The sequence below is a fragment of the Pelodiscus sinensis genome, chromosome 30 (genome assembly GCF_052426305.1).
Source record: "Pelodiscus sinensis isolate ZL-2025 chromosome 30, ASM5242630v1, whole genome shotgun sequence".
Classification (NCBI taxonomy): Eukaryota; Metazoa; Chordata; order Testudines; family Trionychidae; genus Pelodiscus; species Pelodiscus sinensis.
Genome location: NC_143081.1, coordinates 167,516 through 191,043, shown reverse-complemented (window position 1 = coordinate 191,043; position 23,528 = coordinate 167,516). Strand labels below are relative to the sequence as shown.

General features: G+C 51.2%; 1 protein-coding gene across 2 annotated transcripts in view; it reads right to left on the bottom strand.

Moving 5' to 3' along the window:
- RPGRIP1 (RPGR interacting protein 1) overlaps nt 1-23,528 on the bottom strand; it is a 39,978-nt gene that overhangs the window by 15,513 nt on the left and 937 nt on the right. For both annotated transcript variants that reach the window (XM_075914843.2, XM_089774481.1), the window contains exons 2-9: nt 11,114-11,201; nt 10,130-10,226; nt 9,930-9,986; nt 4,161-4,293; nt 3,588-3,895; nt 2,867-3,023; nt 1,152-1,256; nt 784-889 (exon numbers count right to left, since the gene is read on the bottom strand). In XM_075914843.2, coding sequence (XP_075770958.2) covers nt 784-889; nt 1,152-1,256; nt 2,867-3,023; nt 3,588-3,895; nt 4,161-4,293; nt 9,930-9,986; nt 10,130-10,226; nt 11,114-11,179 — 1,029 coding nt within the window. In that variant the 5' untranslated portion in view covers nt 11,180-11,201. The remainder of the gene's footprint in view (nt 1-783; nt 890-1,151; nt 1,257-2,866; nt 3,024-3,587; nt 3,896-4,160; nt 4,294-9,929; nt 9,987-10,129; nt 10,227-11,113; nt 11,202-23,528) is intronic.

Sequence of the window (23,528 nt, the reverse complement as noted above, 5' to 3'; positions counted from 1 at the left end):
GATTCATGAAGGTGAGGTCCATCAATGGCTATTAGCCAGGCTGGGTAGGGATGGTGTCCCTTGCCTCTGTTTCTCTGGAGGTGTGTGAAAGGGGAGGGATCACATGGGGATTACCTGTTGTGTTCCCTCCCTCTGGGGCACCTGGTATCGGCCACTGTCAGCAGACAGGAGACTGAGCTGGATGGACCTTTGGTCTGACCAAGTACGGCCTTTTTTATGTTCTCTGGCCCCACTCCCGAGGAGCCCCCTTCCACTCCTGTGCTGCTGCTTCTGATACAGAGGCAGCAGCATGGGGTGCCAGGCAGGAGCTGGCCTGAGACGGGAGCCAGTTTACAAACCAACTCCCCTTGCGGACGGGGTTGCCTGTCACCCCTCGCCTCTACCTCTGATACAAAGGCAGCAGCGTGGAGTGGCAGGGGCTCCTTGGGAGTGGACTCCATGCAAGCTGGCACTGAGCCAGGCTGCTGGCCAGTTTGCAAAACAATGTACTGCTAAGGGTGCATCCTTGCCCCTGTGGGAGCTGGGGAGGACAGTGGGGGGTGCTGTGCTGACCCCGAACCGGAGGTGCAGATGCTCATGATGGCTGAAGGCAGGAGGCCCCCAGAGGGGTTGGTGGACGGGAGAGCTGCCCCTGCTCATCCCCCCCCCCCCCACACGGCTGGCTCAGTCGGTTTCACATGCACCAGGGGCTGGGTATCAGGGGGATCTCCCATGCCCACCCCTGGGTGGCAGAGGCCAACGGGGACCTGAGCACTGGGGGACACAGGACAGGGGCTAATGTACCTCATGCAGCTCAGCGAACCGGCCTCTGCTCACAGCCAGCTCACAGCTCCGCTCCTGCAGCAGCCGCTGCAGCCGGATCAGACCCACATTCCTCCGCACAGTGGCTCTGCAAGGGGAGCAGTTAATGTTAGGGCAGCAATCCCAAAAGGGATCCACATCCCATCTGTGCTGTGCCCCACACGTGGGCTGGGCACAACCTCCTGCCCCAGCCCAGGCCCGGCACAGCCCCCACCTCCCTGAACACTTGGAGTTTGCCCTCCAGCCCCAAGGCCAGTTGCTCCCCCTTGCCACCGGGGCAATGCACTGACCCCCACATGCTCCCAAGGCTCCCCCCAGCCCAGACAATGGATGCAGCAGGGGTGTCGTACCGATGCTCCAGGGCCTGCTGGTGCTGGGATGGGGCCTCTCCAAAGTCCATCTCTCTTCCCCATGCCAGGCGTTGGGACTCAGGCTGCAGCTCGGCCAGCACAAGGCTGTGGGCAGGGAACATGGTACAGAACAGGCCCTGGGGCTGATGCTATTCTGACCCCTATGGGAGCAGGGACTATGGGGAGAGAAGGACCGGGGGGGGAGGGGTGCTGTGTTGATGCCTCTGGGAATTGGGGGCAGGTACTATGGGGAGAGAAGGACCGGGAACAGGGTGCTGTGTTGATGCCTCTGGGAATTGGGGGCAGGTACTATGGGGGGAGAAGGACCGGGAACAGGATGCTGTGTTGATGCTTCTCGGAGTTGGGGGCAGGGACTATGGGGAGAGAAGGACTGGGGGGGAGGGGTGCTGTGTTGATGCTTCTCGGAGTTGGGGGCAGGGACTATGGGGAGAGAAGGACCGGGGGGGAGGGGTGCTGTGTTGATGCCTCTGGGAATTGGGGGCAGGTACTATGGGGAGAGAAGGACCGGGAACAGGGTGCTGTGTTGATGCCTCTGGGAATTGGGAGCAGGGACTATGGGGAGAGAAGGACCGGGAACAGGGTGCTGTGTTGATGCTTCTCGGAGTTGGGGGCAGGGACTATGGGGAGAGAAGGACCGGGGGGGAGGGGTGCTGTGTTGATGCCTCTGGGAATTGGGGGCAGGTACTATGGGGAGAGAAGGACCGGGAACAGGGTGCTGTGTTGATGCCTCTGGGAATTGGGGGCAGGTACTATGGGGAGAGAAGGACCGGGAACAGGGTGCTGTGTTGATGCCTCTGGGAATTGGGAGCAGGGACTATGGGGAGAGAAGGACCGGGGGGGGAGGGGTGCTGTGTTGATGCCTCTGGGAATTGGGGGCAGGGACTATGGGGAGAGAAGGACCGGGGGGGAGGGGTGCTGTGTTGATGCCTCTGGGAATTGGGGGCAGGTACTATGGGGAGAGAAGGACCGGGGGGGAGGGGTGCTGTGTTGATGCCTCTGGGAATTGGGGGCAGGTACTATGGGGAGAGAAGGACCGGGAACAGGGTGCTGTGTTGATGCCTCTGGGAATTGGGGGCAGGTACTATGGGGAGAGAAGGACCGGGAACAGGGTGCTGTGTTGATGCCTCTGGGAATTGGGAGCAGGGACTATGGGGAGAGAAGGACCTGGGGGGGGGATGCTGCTCCAACCCCTATGGGAGTTGGGGGGCAGAATCAGAGGACACAAGCACGGAAAGTGACCTCACTCTGACCCCAGAGGGAGCAGGGGGCTGGAATGCCGGTTTGTAGAGCAGACAGCTGGGTGGAGAGGATGACCGAGGCTGGAGAGGGCGTGTGTCCTCCTCCTTGGGTCACTGTTACACCGATTAGCCCCCAGGCCTGCCTGGTGAGTGGTGTGTCCTGGGCCAGCCTGGGGCTGAGGAGGGCAGAGCTAATTCGCCTATTAAGGGACAAACTGGCTCACAAGCGCACAGGAAGTGGATACTCAGAGTCTGGCAGGGTGGGGTCTTCTGAAGAGCCTGGCAGAAGCCCAGGAGTATAGGCTGCAGGCTGGAGCCACCGTACAGTTGGCATGTGCTGGTGTGCCTGTGTAGGGCTCCGCGAGGTCTCTGATGGTGGCATATGACACCTCTGCCCCACTGCTGGGTGGGAAGAGGCAGCTGAGGGAATGGACGTGGGGCTGCGGAGGGACTCACAGTTGGGATTCAGGGGCCACTGTCCCTTCCGTGGTGCTGGGTGAGGGAGGGACGTGGATTTGCTCAGTGTGGGCTGCTGCTCCCTCTGCAATGTGCTGGCTGTAGCGGGGGGGAGCCGTGTGGGTAGGTCTGGCCTTTGGCCCATGCTCCCGCATCCCTGTAGTAGAAGGAAGAGGCAGGAAGAGGACTTATGTCTTCCTGATGCTACACTGGTAGGGGCAAAGGATTCCTAGGGGACTGGGCTGAGGCCGGCAGACTCATTTCACTTGTGAGCCTACTCCCCTACACAGAGGCAGAGCTGGGGAAGGGCTTGCCTACAGGCCAGGATGGCTCATCCCATCGGCTCTTCACCAGAGCTTCTGCTACCCCTAGACCTTCTCCCACAGGTGGGATCCCCTCATTTACACAGCCCTTGGGCTCCCAACTTTTCCCATGGGGAGGGGATCCCTGGGTGGCCCACCCTGTTCTTGGGGAGAGACTGGTTCAAGATCCAGCGGTGAGGAACTGTGTGTTCCCTCTAATTATTTCCACCCACATGTGGAATAAATGTTCTGTGCACTAAGGCAATTGTGGCTGTGCACCACCAGTACAAACACATTCTGCTGGCTGGGGGCACTCTGCTAATCAGCTGGGTGGCAACGGAATTTCTCCTGGGTGGCTGCACAAGTGAGGAATGCTGATTTCTCCCCCCCCCCCCCCCGTCCTGCCCCATCCCCCTCACCTCTGGGACGTCTCTCAGGCACCCTCCCGCTTGCGGTGTGGGCCCGCCGGAGCCCAGTGTCCACCCGGGCTTGGACGGAGCTGTAGGGCCCGGGGCGTCTGCAACCCTGGAGCAGCAGCTGCTGCCTGTAGAACAGCAGCCGGCTCCGCAGCCCCTCATTGCGCCGTTCCAGGTCCCACACCCGCTCCTGCAGCTCCTCCAGGGATGCCTCCCGCTCCAGCTCCCGGCCCGACCACCTGGCCCTGCTGCCCGGCTTGCCCAGCCCCTGGGCCCGCTCATGGGTAAGTCTCAGCAGCTTGCTGCCTAGCCTGGAGAGGAAGAACAGGTAATGAACCCAGGGTTAATCCAGCTGCCTCATCCCTGCACACATGCTGTCACTGCCCTGTCTTACCCACCCCCTGTGCGTCCCTGAGCCTGTCTGCGTCTGGGGAAGTCCAGCCTCCCCCAGGGGCGTGGGGAGTGAATGAGGCTAACTCCAGATACACACCCATACTCCCTGTGAAATCCCTGCATACGCTACCCTGCCCCAGCCTGACTAGGATCCCAGCAGGGACAGAGCTGATGGGAGAGTACCTCTTGATCCTGTCCTCCTGTTTACAGGCAAATTCCTTCAGCACCAGGTTCTCATCATGTAGACGCAGAAACCCATCCTCCAGCTCGGCCTGGCTCATCTGGCTCACTTGCTGCCGCGTCCATGCCACTGATGCTGAAAGCAGGGAATGAGGAGCCAGGGGCTGGCACGGACAAGGCCCTATGGGGACTGATGGCCAGAAAGGGCAAGTGGCTCAATTGAGCGGGGCTGGGATCAAGAACTCCTATCTGTAAAATCATGACTGGTGTGGAAAAAGCGAATAAGGAAAAGTGATTTACTTGTTCCCGTAATGTAAGAACTAGGGGCCCACCCAATGAAATTAATAGGTAGCAAATTTTAAACAAACAAAAGGAAGTATTTCTTCACGCAACACACAGTCAACCTGTGAAACTCCTCGCCGGAGGATGTTGTGAAGACAAGGACTTTCATGGGGTTCAGATGTTAAATTCATGGAGAACAAGTCCATCAATGGCTATTAGCCAGGATGGGCAGGGATGGTGCTCCTAGCTGCTGTTTGTCAGAAGCTGGGAATGGATGACAGGGGAGGGATCATTTGACACCCTGTTTCTTTTCATTCCCTTTGGGGCTCTGTCAGAAGACAAGATGCTGGGCTAGATGGACCTTTGTCCTGACCTGTATGGCCATTCCTGTGTTCTTATGTTCTGAGTTCTGGGAAGAGTGGGACCTTGTGGGGCAGAGTCTCTGCAATTAAAAGAAAGGAACTTGTGGGGCACCAGAAGAATGGGTGACCTACCGCACAAGGCAGAGTCCAAGAGCAACGTGCTTATTGAGCACCACCAGGGACAGGGCTATGACACAGCTCAGAGAGTGAGAGCAGGACCCAGTGAAATGTTATTGGATTTTTAATATAAACATGCAGAACATGCTCACTGTTGTGTGCTTGTCCCAAATGTTGTACGAAGTGGGTCATGTGAGGTGTCTATTGAAAGCTTATGCTTTGCTGATTCTGTTTATGCTATTCATATGCCTGTCTGATTTTTGTATTTGAAGTTATGAGTATTGGCTCTGTATTTGTATTTCAAACATTTGTTTCCTGGAGATTATCAACTGGCCACACCCATCAATTGTGAACTGGGAGAGGGCTGGAGTGGTGGAGCCAGCAGGAATTGGCAGGAATTAGCCAATTAGGGTCCAGCTGAGGGCAGTATAAATAAAGGCTCCTGGAAGGGAGGCACAACACAGGCTCACTCTTGCTCTAACTGGGGATAGGTGGGACCTAGCTGCTAGGTCAGCTAGAGGCTTCCTGACTTATGGCAGGGCTGGGGAAGCTGTGGCTGGGCAAGCACCCAGGCTACAGGACTTGAAGCAAGAGAGGCAGTCAGGGCAGGCAAAGGCAGCAGGTCCGCTGTGTGGCCATGTCAGCCTGCAGTTTACCCATGTGGCGGGGCGAGGGAAAGACTGACAGTGGGTCAGTGAGGCACAGTGGGGGATGAAGGTTCCCAAAGAGTGAGGAACACTGCAGTAGGGCAGTACCCAGAGGGGAGGGATGTGGGTCCTAACAGAAAGTGGTGGAGATAGTGGCTAGAAAGGAGTGCTCCAGAGCTGCAAAGCTTGCTCCCAGAGTCTTGCAGGAGGCACCCACAGTGGTGAGTGCCCATCCCATGACTCCTTCCTTCTTTCCTTCCATAACCCGTTAGAGTCTAAAGGATTGGCACAGTGGGCTCTTCTGGGTAAGAGCTGAGGTATAAACTGACCTGGGAATGTGGCTGGTCCTTTGGGATCAAAAGAACCTGTTTGGATTTGGTGAGACTGGAACCTCTCCGTGTAAGGTGTGGTACTGGTTGTGGAACATAAGAATGGCCGTACTGGGTCAGACCAAAGGTCCATCTAGCCCAGTAGCCTGTCTTCTGTCAGTGGCCAGTACCAGGTGCCCCAGAAAGGGTGGACTGAAGACAATGATCAAGCGATTTGTCTCCTGCCATCCTTCTCCAGCCTCTGACAAACAGAGGCCAGGGACACCATTTCTATCCCCTGGCTAATAGCCTTTTATGGATCTAACCTCCATTAAATTATCTAGCTTCTCTTTAAACTCTGTGGCTACGTCTACACTGGCATGATTTTCTGGAAATGCTTTTAACGGAAAAGTTTTCGGAAAAGAGCGTCTAGATTGGCAGGACGCTTTTCTGCAAAAGCACTTTTTGCAGAAAAGCGTCCGTGGCCAATCTAGACGCACTTTTCCACAAAAAAGTCCGATCGCCATTTTGGCTGGCCCTTTTGCGCAACCGTCTTTTGGAAAAAGACTTTTGCCCAAACGGGAGCAGCATAGTTTTTCTGCAAAAGCACTGACAATCTTACATGAGATCGTCAGTGCTTTTGCGGAAATTCAAACGGCCAGTGTAGACAGCTGGCAAGTTTTTCCGTAAAAGCAGACGATTTTGCGGAAAAACTTGCCAGTCTAGACACAGCCTGTTATAGTCCTTGCCTTCACAGCCTCCTCTGGCAAGGAGTTCCACAGGTTGACTACACGCTGAGTGAAGAACTTTCTTTTACTAGTTTTAAACCTGCTACCCATTAATTTCATTTGGTGTCCTCTAGTTCTTCTATTATGGGAACTAATAAATAACTTTTCTTTATCCGTCCTCTCCACACCACTCATGATTTTATAGACCTCTATCATATCCCCCCTCAGTCTCCTCTTTTCTAAACTGAAAAGTCCCAGTCGCTTTAACCTCTCTTCATATGGGACCCGTTCCAAACCCCTAATCATTTTAGTTGCCCTTTTCTGAACCCTTTCCAAGGCCAAAATATCTTTTTTGAGGTGAGGAGACCACATCTATACACAGCATTCAAGATGTGGCAGTACCATAGTTTTATACAGGGGCAGTAAGATATTCTGGGTCTTATTTTCTATCCCTTTCTTAATAATTCTTAGCATCCTATTTGCCTTTTTGACCGCCGCTGCACACTGCGTGGAAGTTTTCAGAGAACTATCCACGATACCTCCAAGATCTCTTTCCTGATTTGTCGTAGCCAAACTAGCCCCCATCATACTGTACATATAGTTGGGGTTATTTTTCCCAATGTGCATGACTTTACACTTATCCACATTAATTTTCATTTGCCATTTTGTTGCCCAATTGTACAGGAGAAGCTGGAGCATTTGTTGGAATTGCTTGTCTGATATCTTGCTGGCCACATTGGCAGCTGAAGTATTTTTTCAGACTGGGCTGGTGCCTTATGGTGAAGAACCCCCAGTCCTGAACTGTAAGTAGCCCTGTTTTCTAAGCAATTCTCCCTGGTTTGACTCTCAGCAGTGCCCCTAAACCCCTTCATGTGACACCTGCCCTGCTGGAAGACATGGTCTAGATGGTGCTTGCTCCTGCTGTGAGGGCAGGGGACTGGACTTGATGATGTCTCGAGGTCCCTTCCAGTTCTGGGGCAGCTGCGGTTGCTGCTAGAGGAAGAGCTAGCAAAATCTTCCTGCTGAGCCAGTCCATGATAGAAAAGGTGAGAAGTTGGAGGGCCTGGAGGCTGAGGGCCTACATTTGGAATCTGGCCAAGAGAAGACACAGGACATGCCAGCCAGACCCCACGTGTGGGTCCCACACAGCAGCAGTGACAGGAAGTAAAGCTGGGAAGCACAGTGTTAGCCACAGACACAGGAAAGGCAGTTTTGACTCTAGCCTAAAAAGCCTCATTTGGGGGCAGTGTGAGCCAGAGAGGAACTGAAGTGGGGTCTGTTATGGGCTGGAGAGGTTGTGTGAAAGAAGATGTGAGACTTGGTGCTGGGGGAGCCACAGCACAGAAAGTCTGTATTTGTGTCTGTCTGTTGGGCTTACTCCTCCAGACAAGGAGGCAGTGCTTACCCATTCCTGAGAGGCTCTGGATGGTCCTTTGTCCGCAGTAAGGCCTGGGTTCGGGTGGCTCTATGTGCCTTTTGTGGTAGGAAGGTGGGCTTGTTAAAAGGCACTTCCCCAGTAAGAACTAAGGCCTTGTCTACTCTGGCACGTTTTGTCACCAAAACCTGCCCTCTGGTGACAAAACAATGGGGCTATGTCTACACTGGCAGCTTCTTGCGCAAGAATAGCTGTTCTTGTGCAAAAACTTGCCCGATGTCTACACTGCAGGTGCGTTCTTGCACAAGTAAATTTACAGTATAGCATTGAAAAACAGGGCTTCTTCCGGAAGAGTTATTCCTCTCCCCACGAGGAATAAGCCCTCATGGCAAGAGCTCTTCCGCAACAGGGCAGTGTAGACAGGCAACATGAATTTCTTGTGCAAGAAGCCCCTATGGTTAAAATGGCCATCAGAGCTTTCTTGCACAACAGAGCATCCACACTGCCATGGATGCCTTGTGCAAAAGCACGTCAGTGTAGATGGGCTCTTGTGGAAGACTTTTTGCACAAGAACTCTTGTGCAAGAAGCTGCCAGTGTAGACGTAGCCAGGGTGCGTTCACACTACAGTGTGACTTATCAGGGAAAACACCCAGTTTTGGTGACTAAAAACTTCTAGCCCTGGGAGATGGCCCGGAACACGCTAAAAGGTTATAAAGAGGGCTGGAGACCCAAGTCAGAGTGAAAGAGTTCCTCTCTAACTTGAGGATTATGCCTGAAATAAGAACAGCTTTTTAGAGTCTGTATATAATAAGTATATAGAAGTAGCTGTTTTTATTTTCATTTTAATTTATAACTTACTTTGTTCTGTGGCTCTGTCTACACTGCAGGCTTCTTGCACAAGAACAGCAGTTCTTGTGCAAAAACTTGCAGTACGTCCACACTACAAGCCTGTTCTTGCCCAAGAAAGTTTACAGTAGATCGTCAGAAGAGAGGGCTTTTTGCGCAAGAGTTATTCCTCTCCCCATGAGGAATAAGCCTTTTTGCGCAAGAGCTCTTGTGCAAAAAGGCTAGTGTGGACGAGAACAGGGGTTCCTTGCGCAAGAAACCCATATGGCTAAAATGGCCATCAGAGCTTTCTTGCACAAGAGAGCGTCTGCACTGCCGTGGATGCTCTTGTGCAAAAGCACATGGCAGTGTGGACACGTTATTGCACAAGAAGCCTGAAGTGTAGACACAGCCTGTCTGTTTTCACTTACAACCACTTAGATCCAACGGTTTGTGCTTAATAACAACAATTCTGTTTACTATCAGGCCCAGTGTAAATAATTGTTGGGGATGGGGGAAGCAATCACTGTGCATCTGTTTCCTTGATAAAAGGGGATTCCCTAAAGAGTCTTCCCTCCCTAAAGCTCATATACAGGGAAAATGGATTTATTCAGGGGGTTTGGGTCCCATTCTGGGGTTGGTTCCTGGCTGCTCAGCCCTAGAATTGAGCTGGTTCAGTGTCTGTGTTGCTCTGCAAGGGGGTGGTCACCCCAGCTCTGTGCCTTGTCTGGTGGAGACACCAGTATCTGGCCCAGCAGGAAAAGGTGGTGAGGAGCCCCAGTGAGCAAGGAAGTGGGCACCAATGATGTGATCAGCCCACTGGAGAACAATCCTAAGGGGTCTTCTGTGACTGCACCCCATCACACAAAGTTCTCATTTCTTTGGTAACTAATCCTTTGGCTGAAATTGTCTGTAAAATTGCTTGGCGTGAGGGAAGGAGAAGTGTCAAAGCCATCACAGATGGCCAAGATGTGAACCCTTGGAGATGATCAGCATAACGTGGGGAGTCCTGTCTGTGCTCCCATTGTCCCTGAGGGTGGGGTGGTGACAGAATGGGGGTTCTTTGTGTGCCATGCTGCCAGACCCAAACCCCACACAGCTGGTGTTGGGTGGGCCGTCTTGCTCACCTCTCATCCGAGTCTTCAGTCCCTGGGCCTTTGTGGGGTGAGCAGTGGCCGACAAGTCTAGGAAATCACCAAGAAGGCAGTTAGAGCATCACTTTGCCATGGGCAGCAGGGGTGAGCCTGGGGACAGGGAGGGGCAGAGAGCAGCCTGGGGGGTTAAGAGGTTGGGGATCCCAAGGTTGCCATATTGACGTGGCCCTGACCTTGAACTGAGCGCTTTGGGCTGCTGTCTCTGACAGGCAGGTCTCCGGCTGTCTCATCCAGCAGGAGCAGTGACACGGCCATGGCAGAAAGCCTAGTCTGCAACACAGGGAGAGAAGTGGAGACTGGTGGCCCTCAGAGATCCCATAGCAGGCGGTCCTGGCCCAGAGGGAGCAAAGCAGCAGCATGGACACTGGGGGAGAGGCACCACCAGGGCTTGGTTTGGCAGCTGTCTCTTTAGCCAGGATCCATGGGATAGCAAGGCAACATGCTCCCCCTCCCCCTCACACCCTTGAGCAGCTCAGCTCTGGGGTTGGGTCTTCTGGCCCCACATCTGTGTTGGCTGTGCCACCCCTACATGGGCAGTGGCTGCCCTGGGTGCTAGGAGCAGCAGTAACCATGCTTGACGATGCCCCCACCCCAGTGCCTCTCCTGTGGCTTCCTCCTACCAGCCTTGCTGGAGAGCTCTGTCTTGGCAGCTCTGGAAGAGGCTTTTCTTCCCAGCTAAACTGCTCCCATCTGTCAACAGTGCAAGTCCACGAAGAGTCCAGGCCAGTTAGGGGCAGGGATATGGCACAAGAACCAGCGTGAGCAGCCAGCTGCTGTGGAAACATCCTCCTGCTGCCCCAGTTCTGCTGAAACCTCATAGGCCAGACAGGTGCCCCACAGCTCTGTCAGTGCCCCTCACTCCCAGCCCACCACCCCTGTGCTATTCTAGCCAGGGCTCCATGAACTCTGCTAAGGCCCTGCTCTCCGTTTGCTGCTCTCTCAGCCCTGGGCTCTGTACCCTAAGCACAGCTCTGCCAATGCCCCACTCCAGACCTGCAGCCCAGGGCTACCCCCAAATTCCTGCCAATGACCCTTACTGAGCAGTCCTCATGCTCCCCTCCCCCACCCAGAGCCTTCCTCCTACCCCAGCCCTGGGCTCCCCCACCTTTGGTCCCAACTCACAGATCCCCTGCTCCCTCAGCCCTGCGGTCTCTCACCTGGCTTGTCTCTGTCTCCTTCCCTCTGCTCCTGCCCCTGGTCACAGTGCTTTGCCCTGCGCCCATGGGAGTCCCATCCAGCCGCTGCCTGGCAGAAGGCAAATCTCCTGTAATCCTCAACTGTGTAAGCTCATTAGGACGTGAGGAGGGAAGGCCAGGAGATGAAGCAGAGAGGGGTAAATCCCCAGGCATGCTCTTCATGCAGTTGGACTCCAGGAGAGCACTGGTTGGGGGTGGGAACAGCCCCAGGGGACACAAGGAATGGGGTGGGGAGACGACCCTGGGCAGGAAGTGGGGCCTGGGACCGGGTTTGGGCAGGAGGCCTTTGGCAGGGAGCCCCTTCTAGGTCTTTACTGATGCTGTACCAGACAGAAGTGCTAGACACACTTCCACCCTCAGCCCCCCAGCTCTGCCACAGGTCCTCCCCTGTGCCCTGCATTGGCCCTTTAAGGGTTAAAGCCCAGCCCTGGGAGAGGGTGGAGCTGTGGCATGAATTAGCCAATTAGGCTATGTCTACACCGGTGGGTTCTTGCACAAGAACAGGTCCATACTGCCATGTGTTTTTGCGCAAGAACATCCATGGCAGCGTGGATGCTCTCTTGGCCATTTTAGCCATCGGGCTTTCTTGTGCAAGAATCCCTGCCATGTGTCCACACTGCCCTCTTGCATAAAAGGGCTTACACTAGTTAGAAAAGAAACCCTCTCTTCCCACATTTTACTGTAAATTTCTTGTGCAAGAGTGGGCGGGCAGCTCTGCCAGTGTAGACATAGCCTTAGGTCCAGCTGAGGGCAGTAGAAATAAAGGCCCCTGGACTGGGGAAGAGACTCGGCCTCACTCTTGCTCTAACTGGAGAGCAGGAGAGACCTGGCTGTCAGGGAAGCTAGAGGCTTCCTGGATTACAGCAGGGCTGGGGCAAGCTCTGGCCAGGCAAATTCCCAGGCTGCAGGGCCTGATGCAAGGCCTGAGCCAGCCAGGGCAGGCAAAGGCAGCAGGTCCACACCCCCTTGCCAGTGATGAGTGGCCAAGTCAGGCTGCAGTTTTCCCCTGAGGCAGGGGCTAGATGAAGACTGGCTTTGGGTCACAGAGGCAGGGTGGGCAGTGGGGGTTCCCCGAGGGAGAGGACCCCAGAGCGTGAGAGCAGGGCAGTACCCAGAGGGGAGAATGCCATGGTCTGAGAGGCACGTGAGTCCTAACACAGAGGTGGAGGGGAAAACAGGTAACAGCAGAAAGGGGGCGCTCCAGAGCTGAAAAGCTAATTCCTGAGTGTCCAGCAGGAGGTGCCAGTGGCAGAGTTGCACCATGCTACACCCCTCCCCCTGCACTGTCCTCCCAAGACATGGCTCCTCCCCCAAGGGCTCCCCAATGGCTACATGTACCTCCCCAGTAGGGCTGCCAGATGGTTCCAATGAAAATCCCAGACACACTTGATATGACATCACAAACTACGTTACATCTGATTTAGAAAATACTGGACATTTCTGTTTTCTCAATTTGTTTCCTGCACAGAAAGCTCAAATACTGGACTGTCAGGTTCAAAACTGGACACCGGCAACCCTACTCCCCAGCCCACCCATAGCCCTTCCCTCTACGTTAGTGGTCTCCAACCTTTTTAAGCACAAGATCACTTTTTTCAATTTAAGTGCAATGTAAGATCTACTTCAAACCTACATACCCTTGCATGGCTTCCTTGGCCCCCCTCTTCTCCAAAGCATCACCCTGCTCACTTTACTGCCCTTCCTCCCCCCAATCTCATTCACTTTTACCAGGCTGGGGTAAGGCTCTGGTCTTGGGCCAGGGCGTCTGGAGTGTGGCCAAGTGCTCTTTTCTCTGGAACTCCAGGGCCAACCCCACCACTTTCAGGGGGTCCTTTTATCCTGCCTTCCTAATGCAGGAGCCTGGCCCATCCCCTGGGGCAGCACTGCGTTTGGCTGTCCCACTGCAAGCAGCTGGCATGTATAGCAGTAGCTCCATGTGCTGCCCCTCATCTACAGGCACCAACCCCACAACCTCCACTGGTCTCAGTTCTCCATTACTGATCAATGGGAGCTGCAGCAGTGGTGTCAGCAGGCAAGGACAGCATGTGGAGTCCCCCTGCTCTGACATTCTCAGGGGCTGTAGGGACATGCCAGCCACCTCCAGGTGCACAATTAACCACAGAGATAATTACTCCAGACATGACAGAATAGGCATTTTAGAACTCACTACTCAAAGAATTAAATGTAAGCGTAAGAGAGAAATGAAAGTTATGAAGTGCACAGACCAGTCACAAATGGTCCAGTCAAAAACTAAAGCTAACCCACTTTACAAGTAGTAACAACCCCCCATGTATGTGTTGGGTCAGGAGCTGAGAGGGAAGGACAGTGTGTGTTTGTGAGAATGACAGACACACACACTGTGTGTGACAGAGATGCATTGCCAAGCTTCCTCCATCCCCTTCTCTCTGTTTAGAGATGGGGTACAGAAGTGGGGGGGGGAAGGAGGGACACCCTGACATCAGTGTTCCTCCTTCTCCCTCCCACACTTTGCACTGCAAGCAGGAGACTCCCAGGGGGCAGCTCCAAGGAAGAGGATGTGGGGGGAGGGATGTATTGGGGCACCGTGTGCATGCACATAGCAAGGTGTGTAGGACTGCCCAGGGGAGGGATGTGTTGGGGCAGCATGTGCATGTAGCTAGGCAAAAGGACTGAATGGCAGATGGGTGGGAGGATGTGGGAGCTATGTGCAGCTGAACATGGTTAGGAAGATGGAAGGAAGTGTATGGGGGTTTGCCTGTGCAGGATGGAATCAGGGGGGTGTCTGCATGGGGAGAGGCTTGGGGCTGTGAGAAGCAAATGTGTCTCAATGGGCGAGGGGTGGTGTAAAGTAGGATATTATGAAGGGGATGTGGGGGATTGGGGTGGCATATCTGGGGGTGTCTGCGTGTGTGTATTTGAGGAGTTGTGAAGGGTGTGGGGGTGGCGTGGGGATAGGGTGTATCTGTTTAAGAGTGGTAAAGTCCATTTGGGGTGGTGTATGTGTGGGAGGGAGCAGTGTCTCGGGGGGGTGCATATAGGTGGGTGTCGGTACAATGGGGAAGTGGAGGTGTTTGTGTGACTGTCGTAAGTCTATAGTGGATGTGGAGGGTGTTTTAAGGGGGTTTGTGTTTGTGCAGGGTTATGAGGGATACAAGTCTGTGTGGGAATGTCAGGATTGTGAGTGTGGGATGGGTGTGTCTGCATATGGATGGCTGTGAAGGGTGGGAGGCTGCACTGGTAGGTGGGGTTATGAGGGATGTGGATTGTTGGGAGTGTGCATGTGTCTATTGCAGAGGTTGTGTTTCTGTGTGTGTGTGTGTGTGTGTGTGTGTGGTGAGGGGGTGGGTGTCTGTGCAGAGAGGTTGTGCCAGTGATGAGGATTGTGTATGGGTAGAAGGATGTGCATATGTGCGCTGTGGGATTGTGCAAGTGGTGGGTGTGTGCGCGTGTGTGCAGAAGGAGTTATTTCTCTGTGTGAGTGGTGAGGGGGTTGTTGGTGAGTGTGTGTCTGAGCAGAGAGGTTGTGTTTTTGTATGTGTGAGTGGTGAGGGTTGTGTGTCATGGGAGGGTGTGAATATATGTGGAGAGGGGTTGTGTGAGTGATAAGGATTGTGCATGGGTAGGGGGTGTGCAAGTGGTGCAGGCGTGCGTGTCTGTATGTGAGTGGTGAGGATTGTGTGTCATGGCAGGGTGTGCGTGTCTATGTAGGTGGTGTGGGGGGAGTGTCATGGGAGAGTGCGGTGTCTGTGTGTTGGGGTTGTGTGAGTGATGCAGGGGTGGGTGTGAACACCTGAAAAGGAAGCTGCAGTTGGGAGCTGAAATTGAGGAACCCAAGAGCGTGAGAATTAGCAGCTTTGTCCCCACTCAGATCAGCCAGCATCTTGTCTCCCAAATCCTGTTCAGAGCAAAGCCAGTCACTTGTGCCTGCCACAAGCAGAGCTTCAAGCCCCCAGGGGGCTGCCTTCACCTCAGGGGCTAAGGTAATGGGTTCCCTGCCTCGCTATAGAGCAGAGGGAGGCAGTGCCATCCCCATGGTTGTCAGTCCTTAGCTTCTCTTCTAAGGCAGCCACTGTGGGTTGCTTGTTCTGCCCCCTGCAAAACTGGTGAAAATGGGCTGAGACATGGCGACAGACAGGTAATCAATGAGTTTCCCCATGGAAAGATTTGGTGGATCCAGTAGTGGTGAGAAAAGGACCAGTACCCCTCTCCCAGTCCCTGGCCCCCTGAGACACTGCTGGTCTCGGAGGAAACACCATCAGAGTTCAAGGGTCACAGTTCTGTCTGGCCTTTGGGCAAGTGATTTCTGCCAAGAGCTATCCCCAATATCTCCATCTGTCACTCACTCATCTTTTAGGGTTGAATTTGGCTCCTTCACCACCCTAAACTGCACTTTCCAGTGTGGGCCTCACGTTCTTAGCCTGTGCTTGTGTCATACTTTCATGTCTGCAGTGTGGTCAGCGCCTGCCTCACTCAGACGTTTCCATCTGCAGTCACGTAGCTAAACCACAAATATTGAACATCTGCTTCTGTCAGAACTCAGAGACAGAGAGAGGAGCTGGGGTGTCACAGAGCCCTAGCACAGTAGCAAGACCCCATGGTGAGTGATTTACTGACCTCTAAGATGCACTTTCTGGGATTTAAAGGCACCTTCCCTCTTGCTATCTAATTCCTGCTTTTATTACTCATATCCCAGCCTCCAAGGATCTGATGGGAGCTGAAGCAGTATTCTCTACTCCAAAGAGCTGCCAGCCAAAATCCAAGGCATGGGTCAGCAGGTAAGAGCAGCAACTGGAGGGATGAGGGGGGCAAGCATGAAGGGCCCAGTCCCCAGGTGTAAGGCTACATAGCTCTGGCGGAGTGAAATTAGCAAGGACTTTGGTTCATTTAGGAAGTACTATTTTGCAGGCTATGAATCTCTTTAACTGCAGGCTCCATTTCACTTCAGACACTTGGGTTATGGGTCCAATGCAGATCAGTCATGGACACAGAGCAATCTGGATCTGGAAGGTGGGCACAAGCAATCTGCCTTTGAATAGGATTCAATGTAAATATCTACATCTAGCAACAAAGAGTGTTGGCTAGCCTCACAAGATTGGGTGTGTGTGTTTCTATCCTGAATACAGATTGAACCTCTAGTCCGCCACAATCTGATCCAGCATGGTTTTAGTTAGCTGGGTGTCTAACTTTTTGTGGGTGTGGCCAAGTTTCCCGTGGTCCCATAAAGTCTGTTTACAGCCATCCATTGTGCCTTTCAGTGTTCAGTGGGTTATTTAGCTCTAATTTACCCCTAAATGTCTTCTAAGAGTCCAGTAAGTGGTGAAAATGCTGGTCACATGGCCAGTGACCTCCATGTCACCCCATAACAATTGCCGCTGTACAAAGGTAACAAATATTTCATAATGGGTTATTCTTCTAGCAGAGAACGGTCTAACCCAAATGCTGGAAGTTGAAGCTAGCCCCATCAGAACTGAAACATGGCCTAAATAATCATATAGTACTAGAACTGGAAGGGTCCTTGAGAGATCATCAGGTCCAGTTCCCTGTCCTCATTTAAGGACCACGCACTATCCAGATCATCACTGATGGACATTTATCTAACCTACTCTTAAATATGTCCAGAGAATGGAGATTCCACAACATCCCTAGGCAATCTATTCTAGTATTTAACCACCCTGACGAGAAGTTTTTCTAAAACCTAAATCTTCCTCACTGCAATTTAAGCCCATTGCTTCTTGTCTTGTCATCAGAGGACAAGGAGAACAATTTTTCTCTTTCCTCCTTGTAACACCCTTTTAGAGACTTGCAAACTGCTATCATGGACTGTTACCTATCATCTTTCAGATGTTTGCAGATGAATTTCTTAATTATTTGTTCCATTATCTTCCCTGGCACAGAAGTTAAACTGACTGGTCTGTAGTTTCTTGGGTTGTCCTTATTTCCCTTTTTATAGATGGGCACTTATTTGTCATTTTCCAGTCTTCTGGAATCTCTATCTTCCATGACTTCAAATATGATTCCTAAAGGCTCAGATACCTCCTCTATCTGCTCCTTGAGTATTCTAGGATGCATTTCATCAAGCCCTGGTGACTTGAAGACATCTAACTTTTCTAAATCATTTTTAACTTGTTCTTCTTTTAACTTCCAAATCTGCTCCATTTTCACTAGCATTCAGTATGTTAGGTATCCCGTCACTATCAATCTTCTAGGTAAAAACCAAAACAAAGAAGTCATTAAGCACCTATGCCATTTCCAACTACCCTTCCTGTTTAAACAAAGAAATAGGAACAATTTACCAAGGGCCACTAATGCTGATTCTAGGTACAGCAAAGAAACACGGGGACATTCACACTTAAACTCTCCAGAGGAAGCAGTTTCACCACCAATCTGCAGAGTACAGCACATATTCATATTGAAGGGACAGACTTAGGAGAACACAAGCAAAATCTATGGAGATGACCACCATTTGGTACATATCTTCGGAACTGATGCTGATTAGGTTTACATCAAGGAGAAAGCTTAGGTGTGCTTTTTCTGGCTCTTTCCCACACTCAATTATCACTTCAGACACTTCCTCTCTGCCATATATTTGCTGTGTCCAAATCTGTAAAAACCCATTCCTTAATTCCCCTGCCTATTAAATGCTTCCCATTTAATTTTTCTAGGAGCTGTTTCTAAGTTGTGGTTTAATGTAATTTCTCTTTGAGTGACACAGAATCCAATATGTCCACCATAGGAATGCAGGTTTCCTTTTATCAGGTTTATTCCAGTTTAGTTGGGTGCTGCATTCCTAGCCTTTTGGGTTTGAGGGTGCTGAATGAAATGGGAGCTTGGTGCTGCAGTCGCAGGGTGATGTGCTTACATCTACTATATATTTGAGTTTGTCTGTCCATCTGTTTGTTCAAGAACTCCCCATAAACGGTAAGAGCGAGGACCACCAAATTCGGTATAGTTTCCTCTTACCCTAACTTAAACCAAGGTCAGGGCTTGGTTGTGCCAGGAAAATGGGATTGCTTCTCATAAAAACCATACAGAGACAGAACCACCAGGTAAGAGGCTGGTTGGGGGCGTGACCCCTCTCTGGGATGGTCACAGCCATGAGCTTCCCTCAATTCAGGAATCCTTAAGATTCGTACAGGGACATTGCTGGCTGTTCCCCTTTCTCAGAGAGCAGGACAGAAGTGCAGTTTCCTGCATTCCTCACTCTCACTGGGGAATGCAGGGGGCAGATGAACCTGGCCTGCCTCAGCAGGGGTACAAGCACCCCTTTCCCAGCTGTGCGCGATGGAGCTGCAAAGACCATGGAGAGGTACTTCTCACTTGGTCCCAAGCTGCTGCAATGACAGAGGTCTTGGGATAGCCTTCTCTCCCTGGGGCAGCCTGCATACTGAACCCCTCATCCCTGGCACAATGATTTAAATGAAGAAAAACAAAAATTAATTGGGTTAAGGATCTGAGCAACCGTGGGTAAATCGTCTAGTAAGAACAGCCATACTGGATCAGACTAAAGCCCTGCGTCCTGTAATCTGACAGTGGTCAATACCAGGTACCTTAGAGGGAATGAACAGAACAGGTGACCATGAAGTGATCCATCTCTGTAGTCCACTGCCAAGTTCTGATAAACAGAGGCTAGGGACATCATACCAACCCATCTTGGCAAATAGCCATTGGTGTATTTGAACCCTGTTAAAGACCTGGCCTTCACAACATCCTCTGGCAAGGATTTCCACAGATTGACTGTGGGTTGTGTGAATACTTCCTTTTATTTGTTTTACACCCGCTACCTATTAATTTCATTGAGTGATACTTAATTCTTGTGTTTATAGGCAGGAGTAAATAACTCTTCTTCATTGACTTTTTACATACTGGTCATGATTTTATCAATCTCGATCATATTCCCCTCCCCCCCATCATCTCTTTTCCAAGCGGAAAAGTCCCAGTTTTGTTAATCTCTACTCATATGGTACCCGTTCCATGCCTCTAATAAGTTTTGTTGCTCTTTTCTGAACTTTTTCCAATACCAAGATATCTTTTTAAAGATGAAGTGATCATACCTGCATGCAGAATTCAAGATGCGGGGGAACCATGGATATACATTCATTGTCCCAGCTGAGCTATAAATGTATTTGACAACCCGAGCTGGTTTTCACTTCAAATGTTGCCTGCAGATCTAAACTCAGGACCTAATTCTACTCTCAGATTTTCAGGGCTTCCACTGAGGCCTGTGCACAAATGGCCAGAGTTTTAAAAGCTGAGGACTGAGCTGTTCTGAAAATAGGATGGTTTAGTTCGTGCGTAACACAAGGCTAATGCCACCCACTTTCTACCTCTCTATTTACATTATTCACTCTTCAGATCTGTTGCTATGTGGTTGTACAATGCCTAGCATAGCATGGCCCTGATCCCATCGGGGAATGCTAGGTCTCCCCACAATATAATCAGATAGATGACAGACACCCAGACATGGTACCTATACAGTGTTTCTCACGTGATGCTGGAGCTGATTCCTACACATAAAGATTCATTAAAATGATTAAAGAAATTTTAATCTCCCGCTTTGCTATTTCAGTTCAAGTCTGTGCATGGACACTCATATTTTAGAATAAAAATCTATTTGTGTTAGACTGCCAGAGGGCATGCTTCAACCCTTATGAGTATCCACTCACAGGGAAACAACAAAAGTTGGGGATTAAAAGTGATTTAGTTATTTCCGTGCAAGTTTATGTGTAGCCCAGCCCTTGGGGAGTTAAGCACCCAACTCTCATTGTCAATGGACTTGGAAAGGCCGAATACCGTATTTTCTGGCGTATAAGACGACTTTTTATGCTAAAAAACATCCCCCAAAAATCGGGGTCGTCTTATACGCCGAGTATACAGGCAGTCCCCGACTTGCAGGTAGGAACGGGGCTTTTCTCGCCCCGGAGGATACAGACTGCGGGACCTCACGGTCCCGCTGCCCGTGTACTCCGGGGCGAGAAAAGCTGCTCTGCGTCTCCCTGGTCTGCAGACCAGGAAGACGCGGAGCAAAGCCGCAGAGGGGATCCAGCAGCGGGGCAGCCCAGGCGCACCTGGGCTGCCCTGCTGCCCGAGCCCCTCCGCGGCTTTGCGAAGCCTCGGGGGAAGCTGGCAGCGGGGCAGCCCAGGCGCGCCGCGGCTGTCCCGCTGCCGGCGTCCTCAGAGGCTTTGCTCCCAGTGTCCCTGGTCTGCTGGAGACGGTCCCCAGCAGACCAGAGGCACCGGGAGCAAAGCCGCAGCAGCGGCGGGGTCCCGTGCCTCTGAGGCTTTGCTCTGGCAAAGCCTCAGAGGCGCGGGACCCTTCCGCTGCTGCGGCTTTGCTCCCGGTGCCTCTGGTCTGCTGGGGACCGTCTCCAGCAGACCAGGGACACCGGGAGCAAAGCCAGGGAGGCGGAGGGGCGCTGCCGGTTAGCCTCTTGGGGGGGGGGGGGTAGTCTTACACGGCGAGTATAAGACGAAAACCTATCTTTTAACTAGAAAATTAGGGGGTCGTGTTATACGCCCAGTTGCCTTATATGCCAGAAAATACGGTACCTTAGGCTCTTTGAAAATCCCAGCCCTGGGATCTAAACTGTACCTGCATCAGACAGACGAGTTGATAGTTTCTGGGGCAGTTTGGATTATTGTGTAACATGACCCCTTTTGCGGTCTCCCAGTTGTGGTTCAGGTGCAGTTTCCTGTGTTTGAATTTCCTGGTCCTTTCTTTACATTCATAATCATGTGTCAAGCCTGCCTCTCTTATGCTCAGACTCAATGGCCCTGGCTTAGAAACGATGGTGCAGCAATAAGTCAGAGTGTGTACTTCAGCTTCACTGTGGTGTGGTTTGCTCAACAGCAAGAAGTGCTTTATATGTAAGAAGCCTTGCACATCAATTAATACCCATTCAAACTGGCTGAAATGCTACTGAATCCAAAAGATGCTCTTTTGCACGGCTGCAAATCATGAAAGGAGGGCAAGGCAATGGTGAAGAAGGCCAAAGCTGAAGAGGGCTGGAAACAGGACTTGAGGGAGTGAATTACAACATGTTTAACAAATGCTTGGTGCAGTTCCTGGAGCCCATACCTAGCTGCCTTGATTTTAGTCCAGCCTGGTGTCTCCATTGTTCGGGACCTAGCCTACTGTCCCGCATTTGTCCTGATGGATTTTACCTAGGTGTGATCTGTTAGAACTCACGTTCCCTAGAGCAGAGCCTATGACTTGGATGAATCTTTTCTCTCTGAGGCCACTTGCCTCAAGATTGACACTACGATGATTGATCTTTCGGGGTTCAATTTAGCAGTCCTAATAAGGACCTACTAAATTGAATACTGAGGGTGCCTATCAGCGCCAGAACTCTTACTCCTCACAAGTTTTCAAGTGCCTCCAAGTTCATTACGTGGCAAAGTCCCTAGAGATTTCACTGAGTCTTCAGCTCTTCCCGCTTCAATTGTGGGAAGCTCTGCTTGGGGGTGTGGGAGCTGTTTTTGTAAAGGTCAGCTGGTTACAATGGAAAAGCTTGATCAAAATGGAGACCATGCAATTGGAAGCCATGCTTATCACTTATTTGGGTCGAGGTTGCTGGGAGCTTGGGGTGGGGGAGGGAACTTTTCTTGCTTAAGAACACAATCGGTCTCTCTGGGGGATAGGAAGTTGTGACTAATTCCTGTCAGACAACCCAGCTCTATTGCAGTGTTTGCACTAATAACATGGGCTGGGATAAACTCCCAGCTGGGGAAGGCCATCACCCCAAGTTACTGCCCCCAGTCCCTGAACATCCCCATGACCCTTTGTCTGTTAATATAACAGGTTTCTGGGGGCACTTCTGAGAGGGAGCTGGTAGATAAGGTCCCATGGGAAGCAAGACTAAGGGGAAAAACAACTGCAGAGAGCTGGCAGTTTTTCAAAGGGACATTATTAAAGGTCCACAAGCAAGCTATTCTGCTGCATAGAAAAGATAGAAAATAGGACAAAAGACAGTCTTGGCTTAACCAGGAGATCTTGCATGATCTAAAAATTAAAAAGGAGTCATATAAAAAGTGATAACTAGGACAAATTACAAAAAATAAATATAAGCAAACAATTCAGGGGCAAGATTAGAAAGGCAAAGGCACAAAATGAGCTCAAATAGCTACAGACAAAGGGGAACAAGACATATAAATATATTAGAAGCAAGAGGAAGACATGGGACAGGGTAGGTCCACTGCTTGGTGAGAAGGGAGAAACAATAACAGGAAGTTTGGAAATGGCACAGGTGCTTAATGATCTTTGTTTCAGTCTTCACCAAGAAGTCTTATGATGAAAGAATGCCTAACACAGTGAATAGTAGTCAGAATGAAGTAGGTTTAGAGCAGGGGTGGCCAACCTGTTCCAGACGAAGAGCTAAAATAGTGGCAGATACAGTGCAAAGAGCCGAGGGAAAGAAGTTGTTGGGGGGAGGGGGCGGGGAGTGCTGCCCTGTAACCTAAAAGTGCTGCCCGCATGTGGCCTAAAAAGGCTTCCATTGTGGCGCCCAGACCAGACAAGGAAAAACGTTCAGAGCAGGGGAACTCAGAATAGCCGTGGGTACAAGAGCTGCAATTTTTCCTTTGAAGAGCTGTGGGTTGGCCACCCCTGGTTTATAGGATAAAATAAAAAAAGAAGTTAAAAATCACTTAGAAAAGTTAGATGTCTTCAAGTCACCGGGGCTTGATTAAATGGACCCTAGAATATTCAAGGAGCAGATAGAGGAGGTATCTGAGCTTTTAGGAATCATATTTGAAGGCATGGAAGATAGGAGAGATTCCAGAAGACTGGAAAATGACAAATAAATGCCCATCTATGAAAAGGGAAACAAGAACAACGCAGGAAACTACAAAGCAGTGAATTTAACTTCTGTGCCAGGAAAGATAATGGAGCAAATAATTAAGGAATTCATCTGCAAACACCTGGAATATAATAAGGTGATAGGTAACAGCCAGCTTGGATTTGTAAAGAACAAATCATGTCAAACCAACCTGATGACTTTCTTTGATAGGGTAATGAGTCTTGTGAATAAGGGAGAAGTGGTAAATGTGGTATACCTAGGCTGTGTCTACATTGGCAAGATTTTGCGCAAAAGTGCCTGCTTTTGTACAAAAACTTGCTGCCTGTCTACACTGCCACGAGTTCTTACGCAGTGGGTCTTCAGTCATTCCCAGCTCAATTCATAGCAAAGGTGCTCCTGCAGTGATGAACTGGATTAAAGACATGACTGACAACTAGATGAAGACAGAGATGGAGGAACCCCCATGGCCCTCTTTATACCCGTGCCCGTGAGGATGGAATTCCATTGTTCTCCTTGTGTGAAAGTACCTTCCAAAATAGAAACAACAAATAATCTTGTAGCACTTTAAAGACTAACAAAACATGTAGATGGTATCATGAGCTTTC